Genomic DNA, 18,485 nt, shown 5'->3' with positions numbered 1-18,485 from the left:
TTGTCATTTAGTGATTAATGATTTTTTATTGCTGGAGAGAGGAGAGAAAGAGAAGAGTAAATAAGATTTAACAGAGAATTAATAATTTAGTTTATACAAAATTTGTTTGGTTTTCGGCAGACGAGATAATCGGGAGTGAATATTCGAGGAAAAAGCCTAAACTTTGGGAAAGTAAGTGCCGAGTAAGAGGCGAAGGGCCGATTGCAAATTTTAAGCTTGTTTAATTTAACACCTAGCCCGTGTAAGCCAAGCTCGAGAGGAAGACTCGGGGCATCGAGTTCTGAAGAGCACAAGATCGAGAAGGAAGAGCTGAGAGAGAGAGGGGACTTTAGAGGTTGAGAAACCGGAGGAGTTTAAACTTTTAGACCGCTCGCATCTCCACAATTCTTAGTTCCTTCTTCTCACGGTTCACGTCGCCGGCAGCTTTTGCTCCACATAAATATCCCTTCGGAAGCTAGCCTCCAAGTACACACTCTGCAGATACATATCCCCCCCCCTTTTACAGCGCACAAACTAATTCTGAGCCGAGCTGCCGCCCAGAGTTGAGATACTTGTTGTACTTCTAACTTTTTTGTTTCCATCGAATTACAGCTGACACTAAATAACACCAACGGTAATCATCACATTGCATCGTTGCGTAATTATGCTGGAAATTTTAAATCTTCAGTTGCTTTGCTTTGAACAATTACGCTTTCATCATATTCGATTCCAAAATTAAACTTATAAAAAAGATCTGACTTCAATTGTTGAGTGCTTAAAATTTGAATAAATATATGAGGCTGATTATTTTTAGTGGACGAAATTTATTTATTAAACTTTGTTTGGAAAAACAAAATATTTTTATCGATCATTGAAGAAATGATACAATAAAGTTTTTACATTTTTTTGAAAATCTTGAGAGCGAGAAATCCTCCATATCCTGGGGAACCACGATGATGCCAACCGATTCCGCGAATAGCTTCAAGCGACTCGGTTACGATTTCTCGCAAATCAACGTATGGAACGATAAATGGCAGCTTGTCGTTACCCTTAGAAGATCCTTTGAATGATATGTGACTTTTACATGGTTTACTAAATACGTTATTATCTTGAATAGAAACACCAGTGGATGGTTTTACTTGGTCGTTACCAAACACTGAATATGTGGTACTGAAATAAAACAATAAATCAGTAAACTTTTGAATTTTGAACCTGAAATTCGAGTTAACAAGATCACCTTCCACTACATTGACTCCGTTGAGTAATCTTCCCGCGTTTCTTATCGAAATTTGAATTATCGTTCAGATATCGTCCTTGCACCGATTCTCCCAATGTCACACCTGATTCATCAAGAAAATAATTAATTTATAATCAACGATGTTCTAAGTCATAATTACCTGTAACAACTGCATTTTCTGGCAATATAATATCTTCCAATTTGATTTTCAAATAATCGTTTCGTTTGGAATTGAAAACTGGCTTTGTGTTGGCAGAACTGCAGCGTTTCAAATCTGTCCACTTTTTAGTAGTTTCAATTAAATGACCATTTGATAATCGCGCTTGCCTAAGTTGGAGGTATATGACGTTATCATGTCTCGTAAATTTTGCGCCAGTGGCGACACTAAAATAAATTAACGTCGAATTATCTGATAGAATACTCAAAATTCTGGTCAATTTAGCAAATAAAAAGTCTTACAATCCCTCGTCAACAGAAACAGGATCAAAACATATGGAGTCAATTAATTTATCGCCTTCATCAGTGGACTCTGGATTATAAGTACGATGGCATCTGCACTTGCACATGTTACCAGTGTGTGCTAATACATTCATGTACTCCTCATGTTTTGGGATTATGTCCGGGAAAAAAACGCAATCATTCATGTAACAGTGAAAATACGTTGCCGTACGATCGGCGTCCTCCTGAGCTTTTATTCGTTTTTCCGTCATCTAAGTGGTCGTATTATGTAAATAAATACATTTCTGATTTCTAATTTACAGCGATTGCTAAAAATACTAAATTCTGATTAATTTTAACTTACACTATGAAACCAGCAGTCTATAAGATTACCAGCACATTGGTTCGAGTTCTTTAAAGAACGAGCACTTGCTTTTCCACTATCATCGAGTGAATCACAATTGCCGGTACATCTCTTGTCTCTGTTCAAATTTTCTTCATTGATGGTTATTAAGGACATACTGTTGAACTGAGCAAGATTCGCTGAAATTTATTTTCAATAAATATTTCAACAATCGATTATTTTAATGCTTAAAAATTTATTTCGTAGAGCTTACGGTCATTTCCACTTTCACGCCAATCGTAATTATCCGATTTTGCCACAGGCTCTTTAATTTCAATCATTTTTAATTTTAATTGGGTTAATATTATATTTTCTGTCGAAGGGTCATCATCAATCTTATCAATCTTTTTGACCGGTGATGAGCCACACGAAATTACCGCTATCTGGCTCTGTCGAACAGAAAATTAGTATACTGAACTTGGTCAGTAAATAAGAAAGCCTCAGATCACATGTTTGTCGACCTCAGCTTCGCTTCGGACGACAATTACATGTCATCTGAGACATTTCTTACTTTACTTGCTTAAGAACGTAATATTACTATAGATTGAAGTGTAAATAGCGTCCATATCACGATAGCTGACGAATACAATAAATGCATTTTGATGTAAGTTTTAAAGAACTACAAAGTATCGCTTTGAAAACTTAAAAAACACTGAATAATGCGAGCCACTGAATGGATTATATACGCATCAATATACGTTGCATACGTGGAAATTTTTATCGAAGTCTCAGTCACCGAATTTGTAAGTTTTAAAGCAGTAAAACAGCTAGCATTAAGTGCTTTTTTTAACGTTTGAATCGTGACGGATAATATTCAATGAATTCACATTCAACATAAAGTTAATAAATTACCACGACTCATTTTTATTTTATTTGTAAAGCAAAGTAAATTATCATGAACAATATTTAGAAAAAAAATTTCTCATAGAAATAAAAAAAATAGTTATTAGTGCAAATTTTAAATATTTTTTTGTTTAATCACATTAATATTAATTTAACAATTTTTGACAATCTAGTTATTTACTCTAGTGAATATAATTACTTAAAAGAGCGTTCGTATGGACGTTTTAATTAATTTAATAAAATTACCTGGTAATTGATAGCTCGTAAAAATACAAAAACGTGTGCAATGTAATAAACAAAATAGCTGCAAATATGGTAATTAAATATTTTATTATCGTGGCATAAATTCACGTGTAACTAATGCAAACGCTCTTCATCAATTAAGCTTTTAATATATTTTCTTTCAATCAGAAAAAGTTTAATCATTTTTTAACTAAGCTTGTAGAAAAAAAATTTTCTCCTATAGATTGTATAAAAATTTTTCCAAACAAAATTTACAATTTTAAATAAAATTTATAGGATAAAATTAAATGAAAAATATTATTAAAAAAAATTTTTTATATAAAATTGAATTTTTAACAAAAAATTTTTCTTTAGAAAAATTTATATGCTTAATATTTATAAGAACATATAAGCAAAACTATAAAAAAGCTTCATTTAGCGAGACCCGACATAAGTATATAAATTTTTTATATAAATACTAGCAACGTGTAGTTCAAAAAGATTATTTTATTCAATAAAAATTGAATTAATAATTAATTTAAGTAATACAAAATGTCAAATGAGCTCTTTGAAAAAGTCGAAAAAAATGATTTTTGTTTTATTACTTCCCTAGAAGAAATGTAATCGAGTTTTTAGCCAGTAACTGGCCAGTTTTATTAGAGATCTAACAAAACATGGCAGCCTTCGTGAAGCTGTCAATTGAGAATTTTCAGGTTATCAAGGGTTAATAAAACAGTCAAAAAAAATAAAAGTGATGTTTAATAAACGAAATGATTTAAAAGTTTCATTCATATTTATATTATAAAATAGATAAAATTATTAGACTAATAGATTAATAATAATAAATCTAACAATGAAATAATAAAATAACTATTTTTTATTGGAGATAATTAAAAAAATAATCATTTAGTTTTTCTATTTAAATAAATTTATTCCATCCATATTAAATTGTAAAAATATTAAGCTTTGTTTATGAACACTTGGATTAATAATCGCTGTAAGATGATCTTCAACATCGAAGTAAACAAATTCACTCATTGTAATTTTATCAGCATTTGGCATTTTTTCAATTTTAAAAGATACACTACATTTATTTAAAAATGTTTTTGCAGTTATTGGTAACTCTTGAAGAACTCTAGCTTTCAAAATTTTTAACAACTCGTCTAAATAACAATTTGCAATATTTGTTTTTATTTTCCAAATTCGCAATTCATGTATTGTGTCAACTTTTTTACTACATACGCAGAAAATCGTCATTTTCTGTCCGCCGGGAAGAAATAATTGATACCTGCCCGGCACAGTCGCATTGGTCTGAAATTGTCTAGTTTTGGTTGGCTCAACAGGCATTAAAACTCACATTTTCAATGCAGGTTATATGAAAAAATTAATTTCTTTGATACCAATAAACAATTTATTGAGTAGCAATAAATCATTTGTTGAATACTACTAAATATTTATTTGGTGGAACTAAATGGGCTTTAATAAATTATTTAGTACCTATTACTAAATATTTGGTAATGAAAGGTTTGTTACTATATCATTTAGTATCTGTTACTAAATCTTATTAAATAGAACCCAATCCATTTTTGTCATTTAGTGATTAATGATTTTTTATTGCTGGAGAGAGGAGAGAAAGAGAAGAGTAAATAAGATTTAACAGAGAATTAATAATTTAGTATATTTGAAATTTGTTTGGTTTTCGGCAGACGAGATAATCGGGAGTGAATATTCGAGGAAAAAGCCTAAACTTTGGGAAAGTAAGTGCCGAGTAAGAGGCGAAGGGCCGATTGCAAATTTTAAGCTTGTTTAATTTAACACCTAGCCCGTGTAAGCCAAGCTCGAGAGGAAGACTCGGGGCATCGAGTTCTGAAGAGCACAAGATCGAGAAGGAAGAGCTGAGAGAGAGAGGGGACTTTAGAGGTTGAGAAACCGGAGGAGTTTAAACTTTTCGACGGCTCGCATCTCCACAATTCTTAGTTCCTTTTTCTCACGCTTTACGTCGCCGGCAGCTTTTGCTCCACATAAATATCCCTTCGGAAGCTCGCCTCCAAGTACACACTCTGCAGATACATATCCCCCCCCCCTTTTACAGCGCACAAACTAATTCTGAGCCGAGCTGCCGCCCAGAGTTGAGATACTTGTTGTACTTCTAACTTTTTTGTTTCCATCGAATTACAGCTGACACTAAATAACACCAACGGTAATCATCACATTGCATCGTTGCGTAATTATGCTGGAAATTTTAAATCTTTAGTTGCTTTGCTTTGAACAATTACGCTTTCATCATATTCGATTCCAAAATTAAACTTATAAAAAAGATCTGACTTCAATTGTTGAGTGCTTAAAATTTGAATAAATATATGAGGCTGATTATTTTTAGGGGACGAAATTTATTTATTAAACTTTGTTTGGAAAAACAAAATATTTTTATCGATTATTGAAGAAATGATACAATAAAATTTTTACACTTTTTTGAAAATCTTGAGAGCAAGAAATCCTCCATATCCTGGGGAATCACGATGATGCCAACCGATTCCGCGAATAGCTTCAAGCGATTCAGTGACAATTTCTTGCAAATCAACGTATGGAACGATAGATGGCAGCTTGTCGTTACCCTGAGAAGATTCTTGGAATGATATGTGACTTTTACATGGTTTACTAAATACGTTATTATCTTGAATAGAAACACCAGTGGATGGTTTTACTTGGTAGTTACCAAACACTGAATATGTGGTACTGAAATAAAACAATAAATCAGTAAACTTTTGAATTTTGAACCTGAAATTCGAGTTAACAAGATCACCTTCCACTACATTGACTCCGTTGAGTAATCTTCCCGCGTTTTTTATCGAAATTTGAATTATCGTTCAGATATCGTCCTTGCACCGAGTCTCCCAATGTTACACCTGATTCATAAAGAAAATAATTAATTTATAATCAACGATGTTCTAAGTCATAATTACCTGTAACAACAGAATTTTCTGGCAATATAATATCTTCCAATTTGATTTTCAAATAATCGTTTCGTTTGAAATTGAAAACTGGCTTTGTGTTGGCAGAACTACAGCGTTTCAAATTTGTCCACTTTTTAGTAGTTTCAGTTAACCGACCATTTAATCATCGCGCTTGCCTAAGTTGGAGGTATATGACGTTATCATGTCTCGTAAATTTAGCGCCAGTGGCGGCACTAAAATAAATTAACGCCAAATTGTCTGATAGAATACTCAAAATTCTGTTCAATTTAGCAAATTAAAAGTCTTACAATCCCTCGTCAACAGAAACAGGATCAAAACATATGGAGTCAAGTAATTTATCGCCTTCACCAATGGAATCTGGATTATAAGTACGATGGCATCTGCACTTGCACATGTTACCAATGTGTGCTAGTATATTCATGTACATATGATATGAGTCTAAGTGTGAGGACCGGGGAAGAATGATACCACGTTTGGCCCAGGCTACAAGCTCGGCAAAATGATCGAATTCCGCCTGAGGTATTTTTCGTTTTTCCGTCATCTAAGTGGTCGTATTATGTAAATAAATACATTTCTGATTTCTAATTTACAGCGATTGCTAAAAATACTAAATTCTGATTAATTTTAACTTACATTATGAAACCAGCAGTTTAAAAGATCACCAGCACATTGGTTCGAGTCGTTTAAAGAACGAGCACTTGCTCTTCCATTATCATCGAGCGAATCGCATTTGCCGGTACAATTCTTGTCTCTGTTCAAATTTTCTCCATTGATGGTTATTAAGAACATACTGTTGAACTTAGCAAGATTCGCTGAAATTTATTTTCAATAAATATTTCAACAATCGATTATTTTAATGCTTAAAAATTTATTTCGTAGAGCTTACGGTCATTTCCACATTCACGCCAATCGTAATTACTCGATTTTGCCAAAGGTTCTTTAATTTCAATCAATTTTAATTGGACTAATAATATATTTTCTGTCGTAGAGCCATCATCAATCTTATCAATCTTATCAATCTTATTAATCTTTTTGACCGGTGATCCGCTACACGAAGTTACTGCTATCTGGCTCTGTCGAACAAAAAATTAGTATACTGACCTTGGCCAGTAAATAAGAAAGCCTCAGATCACATGTTTGTCGACCTCGATCAGTTTCGCTTTGGACGACAATTACATGTCATCAGACATTTTTTACTTTACTTGCTTAGGAACGTAATATTACTATAGATTGGAGTGTAAATAGCGTCCATATCACGATAGCTGACGAATACAATAAATGCATTTTGTTGTAAGTTTTAAAGAACTAAAAATTATCGCTTTGAAAACTTAAAATCACTGATTGATCCGAGCCACTGAATGGATTAAATACGCATCGATATTCGTTGCATACGTGGAAATTTTTATCGAAGTCTTAGTCACCGAATTTGTAAGTTTTAAAGCAGTAAAACAGCTAGCATTAAGTGCTTTTTTTAACGTTTGAATCGTGACGGATAATATTCAATGAATTCACATTCAACATAAAGTTAATAAATTACCTCGACTCATTTTCATTTTATCTGTAAAGCAAAGTAAATTATCATGAAAAATATTTAGAAAAAAAATTTCTCATAGAAATAAAAAAAAATAGTTATTAGTGCAAATTTTAAATATTTTTTTGTTTAATCACATTAATATTAATTTAACAATTTTTTACAATCTAGTTATTTACTCTAGTGAATATAATTACTTAAAAGAGCGTTCGTATGGACGTTTTAATTAATTTAATAAAATTACCTGGTAATTGATAGCTCGTAAAAATACAAAAACGTGTGCAATGTAATAAACAAAATAGCTGCAAATATGGTAATTAAATATTTTATTATCGTGGCATAAATTCACGTGTAACTAATGCAATTACACGAGATTAATATACGTTTAAGCCCCGAGCGATTATTAATTAACTGAAAGCATGAAAATGTGTATCGACACACATTTATCCGTAAATACACATAATATAGTATATAAATTCCTGATTACATTTTTTCACGGTAACATTTTTATGCCCACCATTTGTGATCATAATTATGATTGTAATAATTGTTATTATTATTAAACGATAACTTTTAGCAACGAGCGTGAACTTTTCTATTTAAAATAGAGTTGAATATTTAAAAAAAATTTTTACTTATTCACTATCGATTCTTGAAAACCAATATCTTACCTCTTAAACTTTCAATTATTTAAAAATACACCTATCAATTTGCTAACATATTAATCCACACCCTACTTTATAAAGATAAAATTAAATCGGGCAGACATTTAGTTGTAAATTATAAAATTATCCGTGTCTACTTTAGTCACTCGGAATAGAAATCTAAAATAGATGTCATATGTCATTGTATTTTAATCTTAACTAAGCTCTTACGTGAACGCTCTTCATCAATTAAGCTTTTAATATATTTTCTTTCAATAAGAAAAAGTTTAATCATTTTTTAACTAAGCTTGTAGAAAAAAAATTTTCTCTCATAGATTGTATAAAAATTTTTCCAAACAAAATTTACAATTTTGAATAAAATTTATACGATAAAATTAAATGAAAAATATCATTAAAAAAACATTTTTATATAAAATTGAATTTTTAACAAAAAATTTTTCTTTAGAAAAATTTATATGCTTAATATTTATAAGAACATATAAGCAAAACTATAAAAAAGCTTCATTTAGCGAGACCCGACATAAGTATAGAAATTTTTTATATAAATACTAGCAATGTGTAGTTCAAAAAAATTATTTTATTTAATAAAAATTGAATTAGTAATTAATTTAAGTAATACAAAATGTCAAATGAGCTCTTTGAAAAAGTCGAAAAAAATGATTTTTGTTTTATTACTTCCCTAGAAGAAATGTAATCGAGTTTTTAGCCAGTAACTGGCCAGTTTGACTAGACTTAAACCAGTAACTGGCCAGTGTAATATCGAGTTTCTGTCAAGTAACTGGCCAGTTTTATTAGAGATCTAACAAAACATGACAGCCTTCGTGAAACTGTCAATTGAGAATTTTCAGGTTATCAAGGGTTAATAAAACAGTCAAAAAAAATAAAAGTGATGTTTAATAAACGAAATGATTTAAAAGTTTCATTTATATTTATATTATATAATAGATAAAATTATTAGACTAATAGATTAATAATAATAAATCTAACAATGAAATAATAAAATAACTATTTTTTATTGGAGATAATTAAAAAAATAATCATTTAGTTTTTCTATTTAAATAAATTTATTCCATCCATATTAAATTGTAAGAATATTAAGCTTTGTTTATGAACACTTGGATTAATAATCGCTGTAAGATGATCTTCAACATCGAAGTAAACAAATTCAGTCATTGTAATTTCATCAGCATTTGGCATTTTTTCAATTTTAAAAGATACACTACATTTATTTAAAAATGTTTTTGCAGTTATTGGTAACTCTTGAAGAACTCCAGCTTTCAAAATTTTTAACAACTCGTCTAAATAACAATTTGCAATATTTGTTTTTATTTTCCACATTCGCAATTCATTTATTGTGTCAACTTTTTTACTGCATCTATTTTGTAATATATATTGATAATTATTTACACATTAATATACACAAATTTTTACTTATTTAGAGTGTTTTTTAGCATTTTTTACAATAATAATGCGTACAGGTTAATAAAAAAAAATAAACAGACACACACACTCGTAAAGGTACAGTGTTAGTGTCAGTGTGACCAATGTTTATGATTTAGTTGTAGGTGGCGCGATTTCGAGTTTTTACTCGATATCGCTGGCCAGTTACTGGTTTATATCGAGTGAAAACTCGATTATTTCTACTAGGGTTATTTTCTAAAATTCAACTCTCTGGTAATGAGAAGATTTAGCAATCATACGCAACCTGTCGGAAATTTTAGGAACTAAATTAAAAAATAGATATACGGCTATATTAAGGTAGTAGTCTGGTAACTTATGCCTATTTTCATGACTTTTTTGGAGGGTGTTATTTTATAGAAAAATAAAAATGAATTATCTTGAATATTTAGAGTGTTTTTATTTACATATTGAAAATATAAAAAAAAATTTATTTGAAAAATTTAATAGTTTATTACTATTATTATTGTCACTCGAAGTTGGAACCTCAAAAAAAATGCACGTGGGTGGCCCGGGTGATTTTGGCTCTTGATGTTATCTGAAATTAAATATTCGTGATTATTCTTAATCTATAGACATGTCATTCTGGTCGGAACTACTGAAGTTAAATTTCAAGGGTAAATAACAAAATGGCGGACTTTGAAAAAAAAAGTCCTTTTATTTTAGCAAAGAAAGGGTTGTAAAATAAAAAGTTAGGGGTGAAAAAAATTCTCGTTAGTACCGACGAGAACTATGACTGTGTAGAACAGCCTGTTAAAATTTGAAAGCAATCGGTTTAGTAGAAAAAAAGTTAGGACCCGGGCTACCCACGTGCATTTTTTTTAAGGTTCCAACTTCGAGTGACAATAATAATAGTAATAAACTATTAAATTTTTTCAAATAAATTTTTTTTTATATTTTCAATATGTAAATAAAAACAATTGTACGCCTCATAGCGCGAAGCGCGTGAGGTTGTGCTTTATACTCGACTAGTCAAGGTCAAGCAATTTTGTGATCTTTAAATGCCTCTATCCCAATCATATTACACTTATACAATGATATAAGTAGATGTACACCGGAAAAACACTTAAATTAAACCATCTTTTACTTTCTAAAATCATTTCATGTTGCTATTTTGGAAAAAAAAAACGTTTTGAAAAAAATTTTACGTGGACGTCCGGATGTCACCCCATTTAGGATGTACCAACGATTACTCCCGAACAAATTGATATTTCAAGACCGGACCTTTTTTATTAGTTTAAGAATTCGATTAACTGGGTCCGTATTTCATATCAGTGGTCTAGTTTACGTATTTTTTTTTTAATTGAATTTTTATTAAAATTCGCTATCACTATGCGATACAACCGTACAAAGCCAAACGAACTTTTCTAATTTGTCACGTGGAAACTATGGCGCCACTTGATCAAGCTAGATTTTTTTAGACTGCGTGCGCATATGACAAGAAAAAAGGGCGCCGATATTTAAAAAAAAAATATAAAATACTCTGTAAGAAACTACTTAATTATAATTTTTTTTTTTTTAATCAATTACACAATTAATTTTTTTCTTAAAAAATGAATGAGCGTCATGAGGCGTGCACTTTTGGATTTTCCAAACTTTTTAGTATTGACTGAGACCTACCTGTGAGATCGGACATAACAAATATACATATTTTTTCCGTGAGAATTTGTATTTTATTATAAATCTCAAGCTTTTATAATATTTTATACTGCATCAATTAACCCATTGACAAATTTGTATCAATATTCTACCCATAAGTCTTAACCAAAAAAAAAAAAAAAATCTCTAGTCTAACAAAAATAAATCGAATAATTAATCTTAAACAATCGACGCGCTAAAGAGTGAAACAAAACCGAGAAAAGACTGCGCGTAGGAGGAGGAACTGGTTGAGAAGCTCCGTAAGGCGTTGAGCTTGAGCTTTCGTCGTCCCGAACGGACCAACCTCGAAGACGGTACCATCCCCAGGTCGGGTCGTCACCTATTACCACCTTGGTCTCAACGCCGCCCCGAAAGCTCCAGAACCGCCTCCGAGCTTGCGCATAAAACGCCCACTGGCCAATCCGCGCTTGTGCGCGAGCTTCGCGAGTTTTCAACACCGAAACCTAGAGCAACGTACTTCTGCGAACAAACACCACGTGTATCGCGGCCCGGTCGCACGTGCGTTACGCTCGGGAGCTTTTCCAAAGCTTGAAAGTTTAAAAACAAAGTTCATTTTTACGCAAGCTCATTTTTGTGGTGAATTATTAAACGGTGAGAGCTTGCAGTTCGTCGAAAAATTGGTGAGTAATTAATATTATTATTATTATTATTATTTATTATTCTAATTATGTATAACTTATTATTATTATTTTTTATTCGATTATAAAATGGTATGAATTATTAATTAAAAAATTAGAGAGTCAAAAAATAATCGACGGTAAATTATTGCCAAGCGATATTCAACAGTTGGTCTTTCTTTTATCTACAAAAGCTCAAAGCCCCTAAGTCACTACGGATACTTGCTCCCACCCTTACTTTCTTCCAAATTGAGCTTCCACCCTTCAAGCTTTAAGCTTTCTCACGCTCACTTGCCCTTTTCAAGGACTAAGCGTCGCGGTTACGCTGATCACCGTTCAAGAGCTTTTTGTGTTTTAAGAAATATTTTTTTTAATTAACAACACTCATATTTCTGCAACAAATAGTTTTTTTTTTGGTCAAAATAATTATTAAAGAGAATTTTCTCAAAAAAAATTATATTAAGAAAATTCAGAGCCGAGAAAAATTGAGTGCCTCTCGTTAAGTAGGTTATATTTTTTTTTGTACAAATTTTCATGAAAAAAAAATTCTTAAGCTTTTTTATTGCGTTAAAAATATTTTTTAAAAATCTTAAAAGTCTTCTTAATGAGTGAAAAAAATTCTCTAAAAATTTTTATTCAATGTTAATAATTTTATATTAAAAATAAAAAATATAAGTAAAGGACGAAAGAAAAATTTTTTTTAATTATTATGACTACTGAAAAAAAAATTCAGCTTTTTTTTTAATTATAAATATTTTTCTGGATATAAATAATTTGGCCGCTCAATTTTAAAACACAGTAACTGCAAAATTTTTATACCTGATTTTTTTTTAGTATTGCTGGATTTTTTATAACTTTTAGACCTTAATTTCAAGTATTTTTTCTTAAAAATATTTATATTCAAGTATTTTCTATTAGTAAATCAAATTTTTTTATCAATTAAGCTTGCTTATTTTTTTTTTTTACAAAAGAAATTTTAAAAAATCTTAAAATTGTCAATTACTGCACACAAAAAAACAAATTTCTTGCGCCAAGAAAATTTTAAGGAAAACAAAAATTATTTTGGAGCAAGAAGAAATTTTCAATCTTCCTTAATATTTTCTTGAGCCAAGAAAATTTACACTCTAGTCAAGAATTTTTTTTTTCAGTGTGTGTTTTAAAATTGAACTGCCAAATTTTCTGTTAAAAAAAATTAATTAATTAATCTATACTAATAAATGGAGAGCCGGTTTTTTTTTGTCTGGTTATACTGCGAAAACTACTGAACCGATCGGAATAATACTTATACCATAAGATGCAGCGTATTTCGGAGAAGGTTTTAGTATATGATATGTTGGTTATTACTTATCCGGAAGCTATATTTTTTTGACTTAGAAATAATGAATTTTTATTGTAACTAAATTTATTCTATTCGATTGTCATTTGTTTAAAATAAATTTTTTAATTCTATTGGTTATGTTTATATACTAGGCGAATTTCTTCGCTTATGAGACCTGCAATTTCTTTAACTGAAACTTTCGCTCATTAAAAAATTGCACGCCTCATAGCGCGAAGCGCGTGAGGTTGTGCTTTATACTCGACTCGTCAAGGTCAAGCAATTTTGTGATCTTTAAATGTCTCTATCACAACCATATTACACTTATACAATAATATAAGTAGATGTACACCGAGAAAACACTTAAATTAAACCATCTTTTACTTTCTAAAATCATTTCATATAGCTATTTTGAAAAAAAAAACGTTTTGAAAAAAATTTTACGTGGACGTCCGGATGTCACCCCATTTTGGATGTACCAACGATTACTCCCGAACAAATTGATATTTCAAGACCGGACTTTTTTTATTAGTTTTAGAATGCGATGAACTGGGTCCGTATTTCATATCAGTAGCCTAGTTTACGTATTTTTTTTTTAAATTGAATTTTTATTAAAATTCATTACGATACAATCGTACAAAGACAAACAAATTTTTCTTATTTGTCACGTGAAAACTATGGCGCCACTTGATCAAGCTAGATTTTTTTAGACTGTGTGCGCATATGATAAAAAAAAGGGCGCTGATATTTTAAAAAAAAAAAAATACTCTGTAAGAAATTACTTAATTATAATTTTTTTTTTTTTTTAATCAATTACACAATTTTTTTTTCTTAAAAAATGGATGAGCGTTATGAGGCGTGCACTTTTGGATTTTCCAAACTTTTTTTTTTCATATCAATTATTATTAATTTTTGTAAGAAAGACACGGGAATGTTATAATGATTGCACATTGAAAGTTACAATGAATATTAGCTAGAATAATTACATGGATAAAAGGTGCGTGCCAATTCGATAGAATTGGGAATCTGTGCAAGTCAAAACAATACTCTAATTAAATTTCAAGTTTAGATCTAAAAATGCAATTCTATAAAGCGCCCAGCGGAGCAGGCGAGTAACAGCTAGTCAATAAATAAATGATGTAAAAGATCAATAAAAATTTTTTTTTAATTGTAATAACTATTGAAGATAAAATTTCGTACTTTGATAGAGTGATAAATAAAATAGAGTACGGCTATTTTGAGTTATTCAAACAGGACGGGTGAAAAATTAGCGAGGCAACATATTTAGGATGTGAACTGCCCGAGTGGAGGCAATAAATAGCTGGGGCGACTGGCGGTGGGTGAGTGTGGAGGTTAAACGCTCTAGGGCTCGAACTCGAACGATTATACTTCTCTTTGCCCTATTGAAGGGAAAACACTCGTTTGTTTTATAACAGCTATTTTTTGTCGGTAGGTACTTGTTTACTTTCAGGAGAAATTTTTTACTTCTGATGTTTTGCCGGGTTTAATTAATGGCTCATTAAATTTAAGCGAATTTTTTTAATGAACTAAATAATATAGAAATAAAATTTTTTTTTTATTTTAATAGCAAAATAATAAAAAAAGTTAAAATTAATAAGATGAATTAAAATCAATTAATTACAAATACTTTCACTTTTTAAAGATATTTATTGACATATTTAAATTTGCAATTGCATAATTGTAAGTACTATTGTAATAAAATGTATTATACATTTACAATTCCTCGCGAGTTTTGCTTATAATTGTATCAGATATTTTTTGTTGTTATAAATTTATAAAATTTTTATACATTTAATTATTGTTTTATTTTCTTAGGTAAAAAATTTTTATTAAAAAACCGAAATAAAAATTAATTATAAATAAAATAAGTTGTTGAGCATAAGTCGGTCGTATAAGCGATTTGACGATAACGTTCACTAAGTTATGGTATATATTCCAAGTTAATGATACATATCTCATGTGTTATGTCTTGAATGTCTCTCCTCCTCCTCCGCAGCCGTCTCGTCGATAACGTTGAAGTTGCATCGAATGATGGGCAGAGACGAGACAGGGCTGGGGTGGCGACGGGGCGAAGATATGAGAGGTTATACTGGCAATGGGCTGACGGGTGACGGGCGAGGGGTGTGGGTGGCAAATAGGCCTTGACAGCCGAAGCTTGGGCATGGCTGCAATGAGGCTGAGAGCTTGCGGCCGCATGCCACCAGCTAACCATGTCTGGCACACGTTATACTCCTACTATTCGCGTCTCGTGTAGTCTGTTAGAATTTCAACTATGCAGATCAAGAGTTTATGGAGACTGATGTGGATGTGATTCCTGATGATATAACATGATCAAGGAATTTGACTATATGTCTTTAGTTGAAGAAAATTATTTGTCATTTAAATTTTCAAATTTTAGTGTTTATAATTTAGAAGACATTAAATTATTTTCCATAATTGTTATTATTATTATTAATTTTTTTTTTTAATTTAACATTCAATACTAAGAAAAATGTAAAGAAAATTTTGAGAAAAACGAAGTTATTTTGGAACAATATAAAATTTTCTTGAGCCAAGAAAATTTTATTGAATAAAAAAATTCTGATTTCATCGAAGAAATTTTCAACCTTCCTTAATATTTTTTTGAGTCCAAAAAATTTACACTCCCAGTGAGTTACAGCAGGAACCAATCGTCTTGCTAGGTCAGTTAGTGTGACCAACCCATTAAAGGGGAGTTTTGTCCGCGGGAGCTTATTTTGTTTGGTTATTTTGCTTGGCTCCTACCCGCTGTACCTCATCAACTAAGAGATTAAGTGTCATCCAAGGACAGCGAGCGTTCTCCCATCCGCTCGGGGAGACGCGCCCGGTAGCAGTATCTCTTCTGCTCCGAGTGTGTGTGTGTGTGTGTGTGTGTGTGTGTGTGTGTGTGTGTGTGTGTGTGTGTGTGTGTGTGTAAGTATGTAAACCTCTTATAACTTTTGAACCGATTTCATCGCGGTTGGTGCCATTCGAAAGGGCTTTGCCAAACTTAGATTTTCTGTGAATTTAAATCGATTCGGACCGATAGATTTTGAGAAATTTGGAGAAATCTCAAAAAAAATAGGAAAAAAAATTTTTTCAGAAGTGGTTTTTTTGGGATAACTTTTAAACGGCTCTACCGATCGATTCCAAAAACTAATCAACTCTCAACCTTGAAAAACCACGTAGATCGCCGCCAATCCGGTCAAAATCGGTTGATTAGTTCGTGAGATATCGTGAACGAAAGAAAATGCGTAAAAATCGGTTAATTTATTCAAAAGTTATTGCGATTTGAAAATTCAAAAAATAGTGTTCTATGAAACTTCTATCAGATTTTTGAGCTCAAAGAGCTCAAAAGCATAGAAAAGGTATCTTTTTGAGCTCGGAGAGCTCAAAACAACACACAGATTGTATTTTTGAGCTCGAAGATCTCAAAAAAAGCGGCCAGGATTAACGGAATTAGCGGGAAGTTGCAGAGATGGCCTTTAGGGTCAACCGTTTTCCTAATTTTTTTTTCAGTGTAGACTGATAATAACAAATAAATTCTTGATTTACGTGAAATTTACTTGAGTCAAGGATAATTTCTTAGTTGAAAAATTTTTTTGCTTGACTCAAGTCATTTTTTTTCTTTTAATCAATATATCTACAAAAAAATTAAATAAAAAATAAAATACTCATATTAAATCGGTCTCCAACAAATTTTCTTTATTATATATCACAAGTCTACAAAAGAGATCATTGAATTAAACTTTGTAGTAGACCAACAACAGCGAATGTCAATGTCAGGAGGAAACAAACCGACGGAATGTTAAATTGATAATGGCTAAAAACAAATATTTAGTTGTTTGGCAAATAAATTACAAATGCGAAACATCCCGCGGAACGCAACCACTTGGCATATGGTTATATATGTTTCGGTGTAGCCTCTCTGATGTGAAAAGGGGAAACGAGTGTTTGGCGATGGAGCTGTGACAGAGATGGGAAAGAAGGAAGGAATTTAATAGGCACAGTAGTAGTTTGTGTTTTGATAGAACTTGTACTGTGCATGGCATCAAAATTCAAAAAGATTAAATTAATGATATAATTAAATTGATAGATTAACTTGTTTTTTTTTTTATTTTTTTTTTATTTTACTCAAATATTCAGAACTCAGTTTAGTTAAGTAATAATTTTTTTTATAAATACTACTAGACTACAAAACTACTATCTATTACAAAAAAAAAAAAAATTTTATTATTTAGGACATTTATATTTTCTTTCCCTAAGATCCTGAAATTTCTTCTTTGCTTTTTCTTCGATCGTTCTTAAACTGTTAAACCATTCAGTCGCTTTTTTAATATAAGTATCAGCGTTATATTGCATATCTCCTAATTCTTTCGATTCACAAGTACCATCAGTAGAAAAACATTTTTCACTAGCGTGATAAGCGCTCGAAGAGCTCAAAACAACATATAAATTGTATTTTTTGCCCTTCGGGCGGAAAGCGGCAACTTAGTTTAGCGCAGCGGGACGAAAGTTGCCACTTTCCGCCCGGAGGGCAAAATAGTATATTACACACCTAGGGAAGTAAAGTAAGAAATGTCTCAGATCACATGTAATTGTTGGCCGAGGCGAAGCCGAGGTCAACAAACATGTGATCTGAGGCTTTCTTATTTACTTCCCGAGGAGTGTATACTATTTTTTTGCTCGACGAAGGCGGAAAGCGGCAACTTAGTTTAGCGCAGCGGGACGAAAGTTGCCACTTTCCGCCCGGAGGGCAAAAAATAGTATATAGCCCTTATTAACTGTTAATAAATATTTATTAAATCCACGATGTTAAAAAATCATTTATTAACAGTTAATAAAGCTTATTAAATAAAAACAATTCCTTTTATCAGTGTACATTAAGTTTTGTATTATTTACATTTGCGCCATCCCGATATCCGCTGTACTGTTTGAAACGATAAAAATTAACCGGAATCCGAGTGAATTTTACAGTTTACTTTTTTCTATGTACACTGATAGAAGAATTTAGTACGGAGTACTAAACTGATTTAGTAACATAATTTTTATTCATTTATTTAGGAGAAACAAATATTTTTTACCCGTCAATATTATTTGTTACAGTTTAATAAATGATTTCTTT

General features: G+C 31.2%; 2 protein-coding genes across 4 annotated transcripts in view; one reads left to right on the top strand and one right to left on the bottom strand.

Moving 5' to 3' along the window:
* Positions 1 to 783: 783 nt before the first annotated feature.
* LOC123266463 lies at positions 784 to 16,331 on the bottom strand. 3 transcript variants are annotated; one of them, XM_044730704.1, is made up of 6 exons: positions 16,319 to 16,331; positions 9,924 to 9,933; positions 1,676 to 1,796; positions 1,377 to 1,600; positions 1,217 to 1,319; positions 784 to 1,149 (listed from the first exon to the last, which is right to left on the bottom strand). In XM_044730704.1, the coding sequence occupies exons 3-6, from the start codon at positions 1,780 to 1,782 to the stop codon at positions 876 to 878; spliced, it is 708 nt and encodes a 235-aa protein (XP_044586639.1). In that variant the 5' UTR covers positions 1,783 to 1,796; positions 9,924 to 9,933; positions 16,319 to 16,331; the 3' UTR covers positions 784 to 875. The 3 variants fall into 3 exon arrangements, with proteins under 3 accessions (XP_044586639.1, XP_044586640.1, XP_044586641.1); XM_044730705.1 differs by lacking the exons at positions 1,676 to 1,796; positions 9,924 to 9,933; positions 16,319 to 16,331 and adding an exon at positions 6,385 to 6,525 and having other exon boundaries at positions 1,377 to 1,543; XM_044730706.1 differs by lacking the exons at positions 9,924 to 9,933; positions 16,319 to 16,331 and having other exon boundaries at positions 1,377 to 1,543; positions 1,676 to 1,797.
* Positions 11,853 to 18,485, top strand: part of LOC123266460 (LIM domain only protein 3-like) — a 161,217-nt gene continuing 154,584 nt past the window's right edge. Inside the window, exon 1 of the mRNA XM_044730701.1 lies at positions 11,853 to 12,030. The gene's annotated coding sequence lies outside the window, so the exon portion shown is untranslated. The remainder of the gene's footprint in view (positions 12,031 to 18,485) is intronic.

The sequence above is a fragment of the Cotesia glomerata genome, linkage group LG6 (genome assembly GCF_020080835.1).
Source record: "Cotesia glomerata isolate CgM1 linkage group LG6, MPM_Cglom_v2.3, whole genome shotgun sequence".
Lineage (NCBI taxonomy): Eukaryota > Metazoa > Arthropoda > Insecta > Hymenoptera > Braconidae > Cotesia > Cotesia glomerata.
Note: the sequence above shows the minus strand (reverse complement) of the source record. Positions and strands in the feature narration are given on the sequence as shown.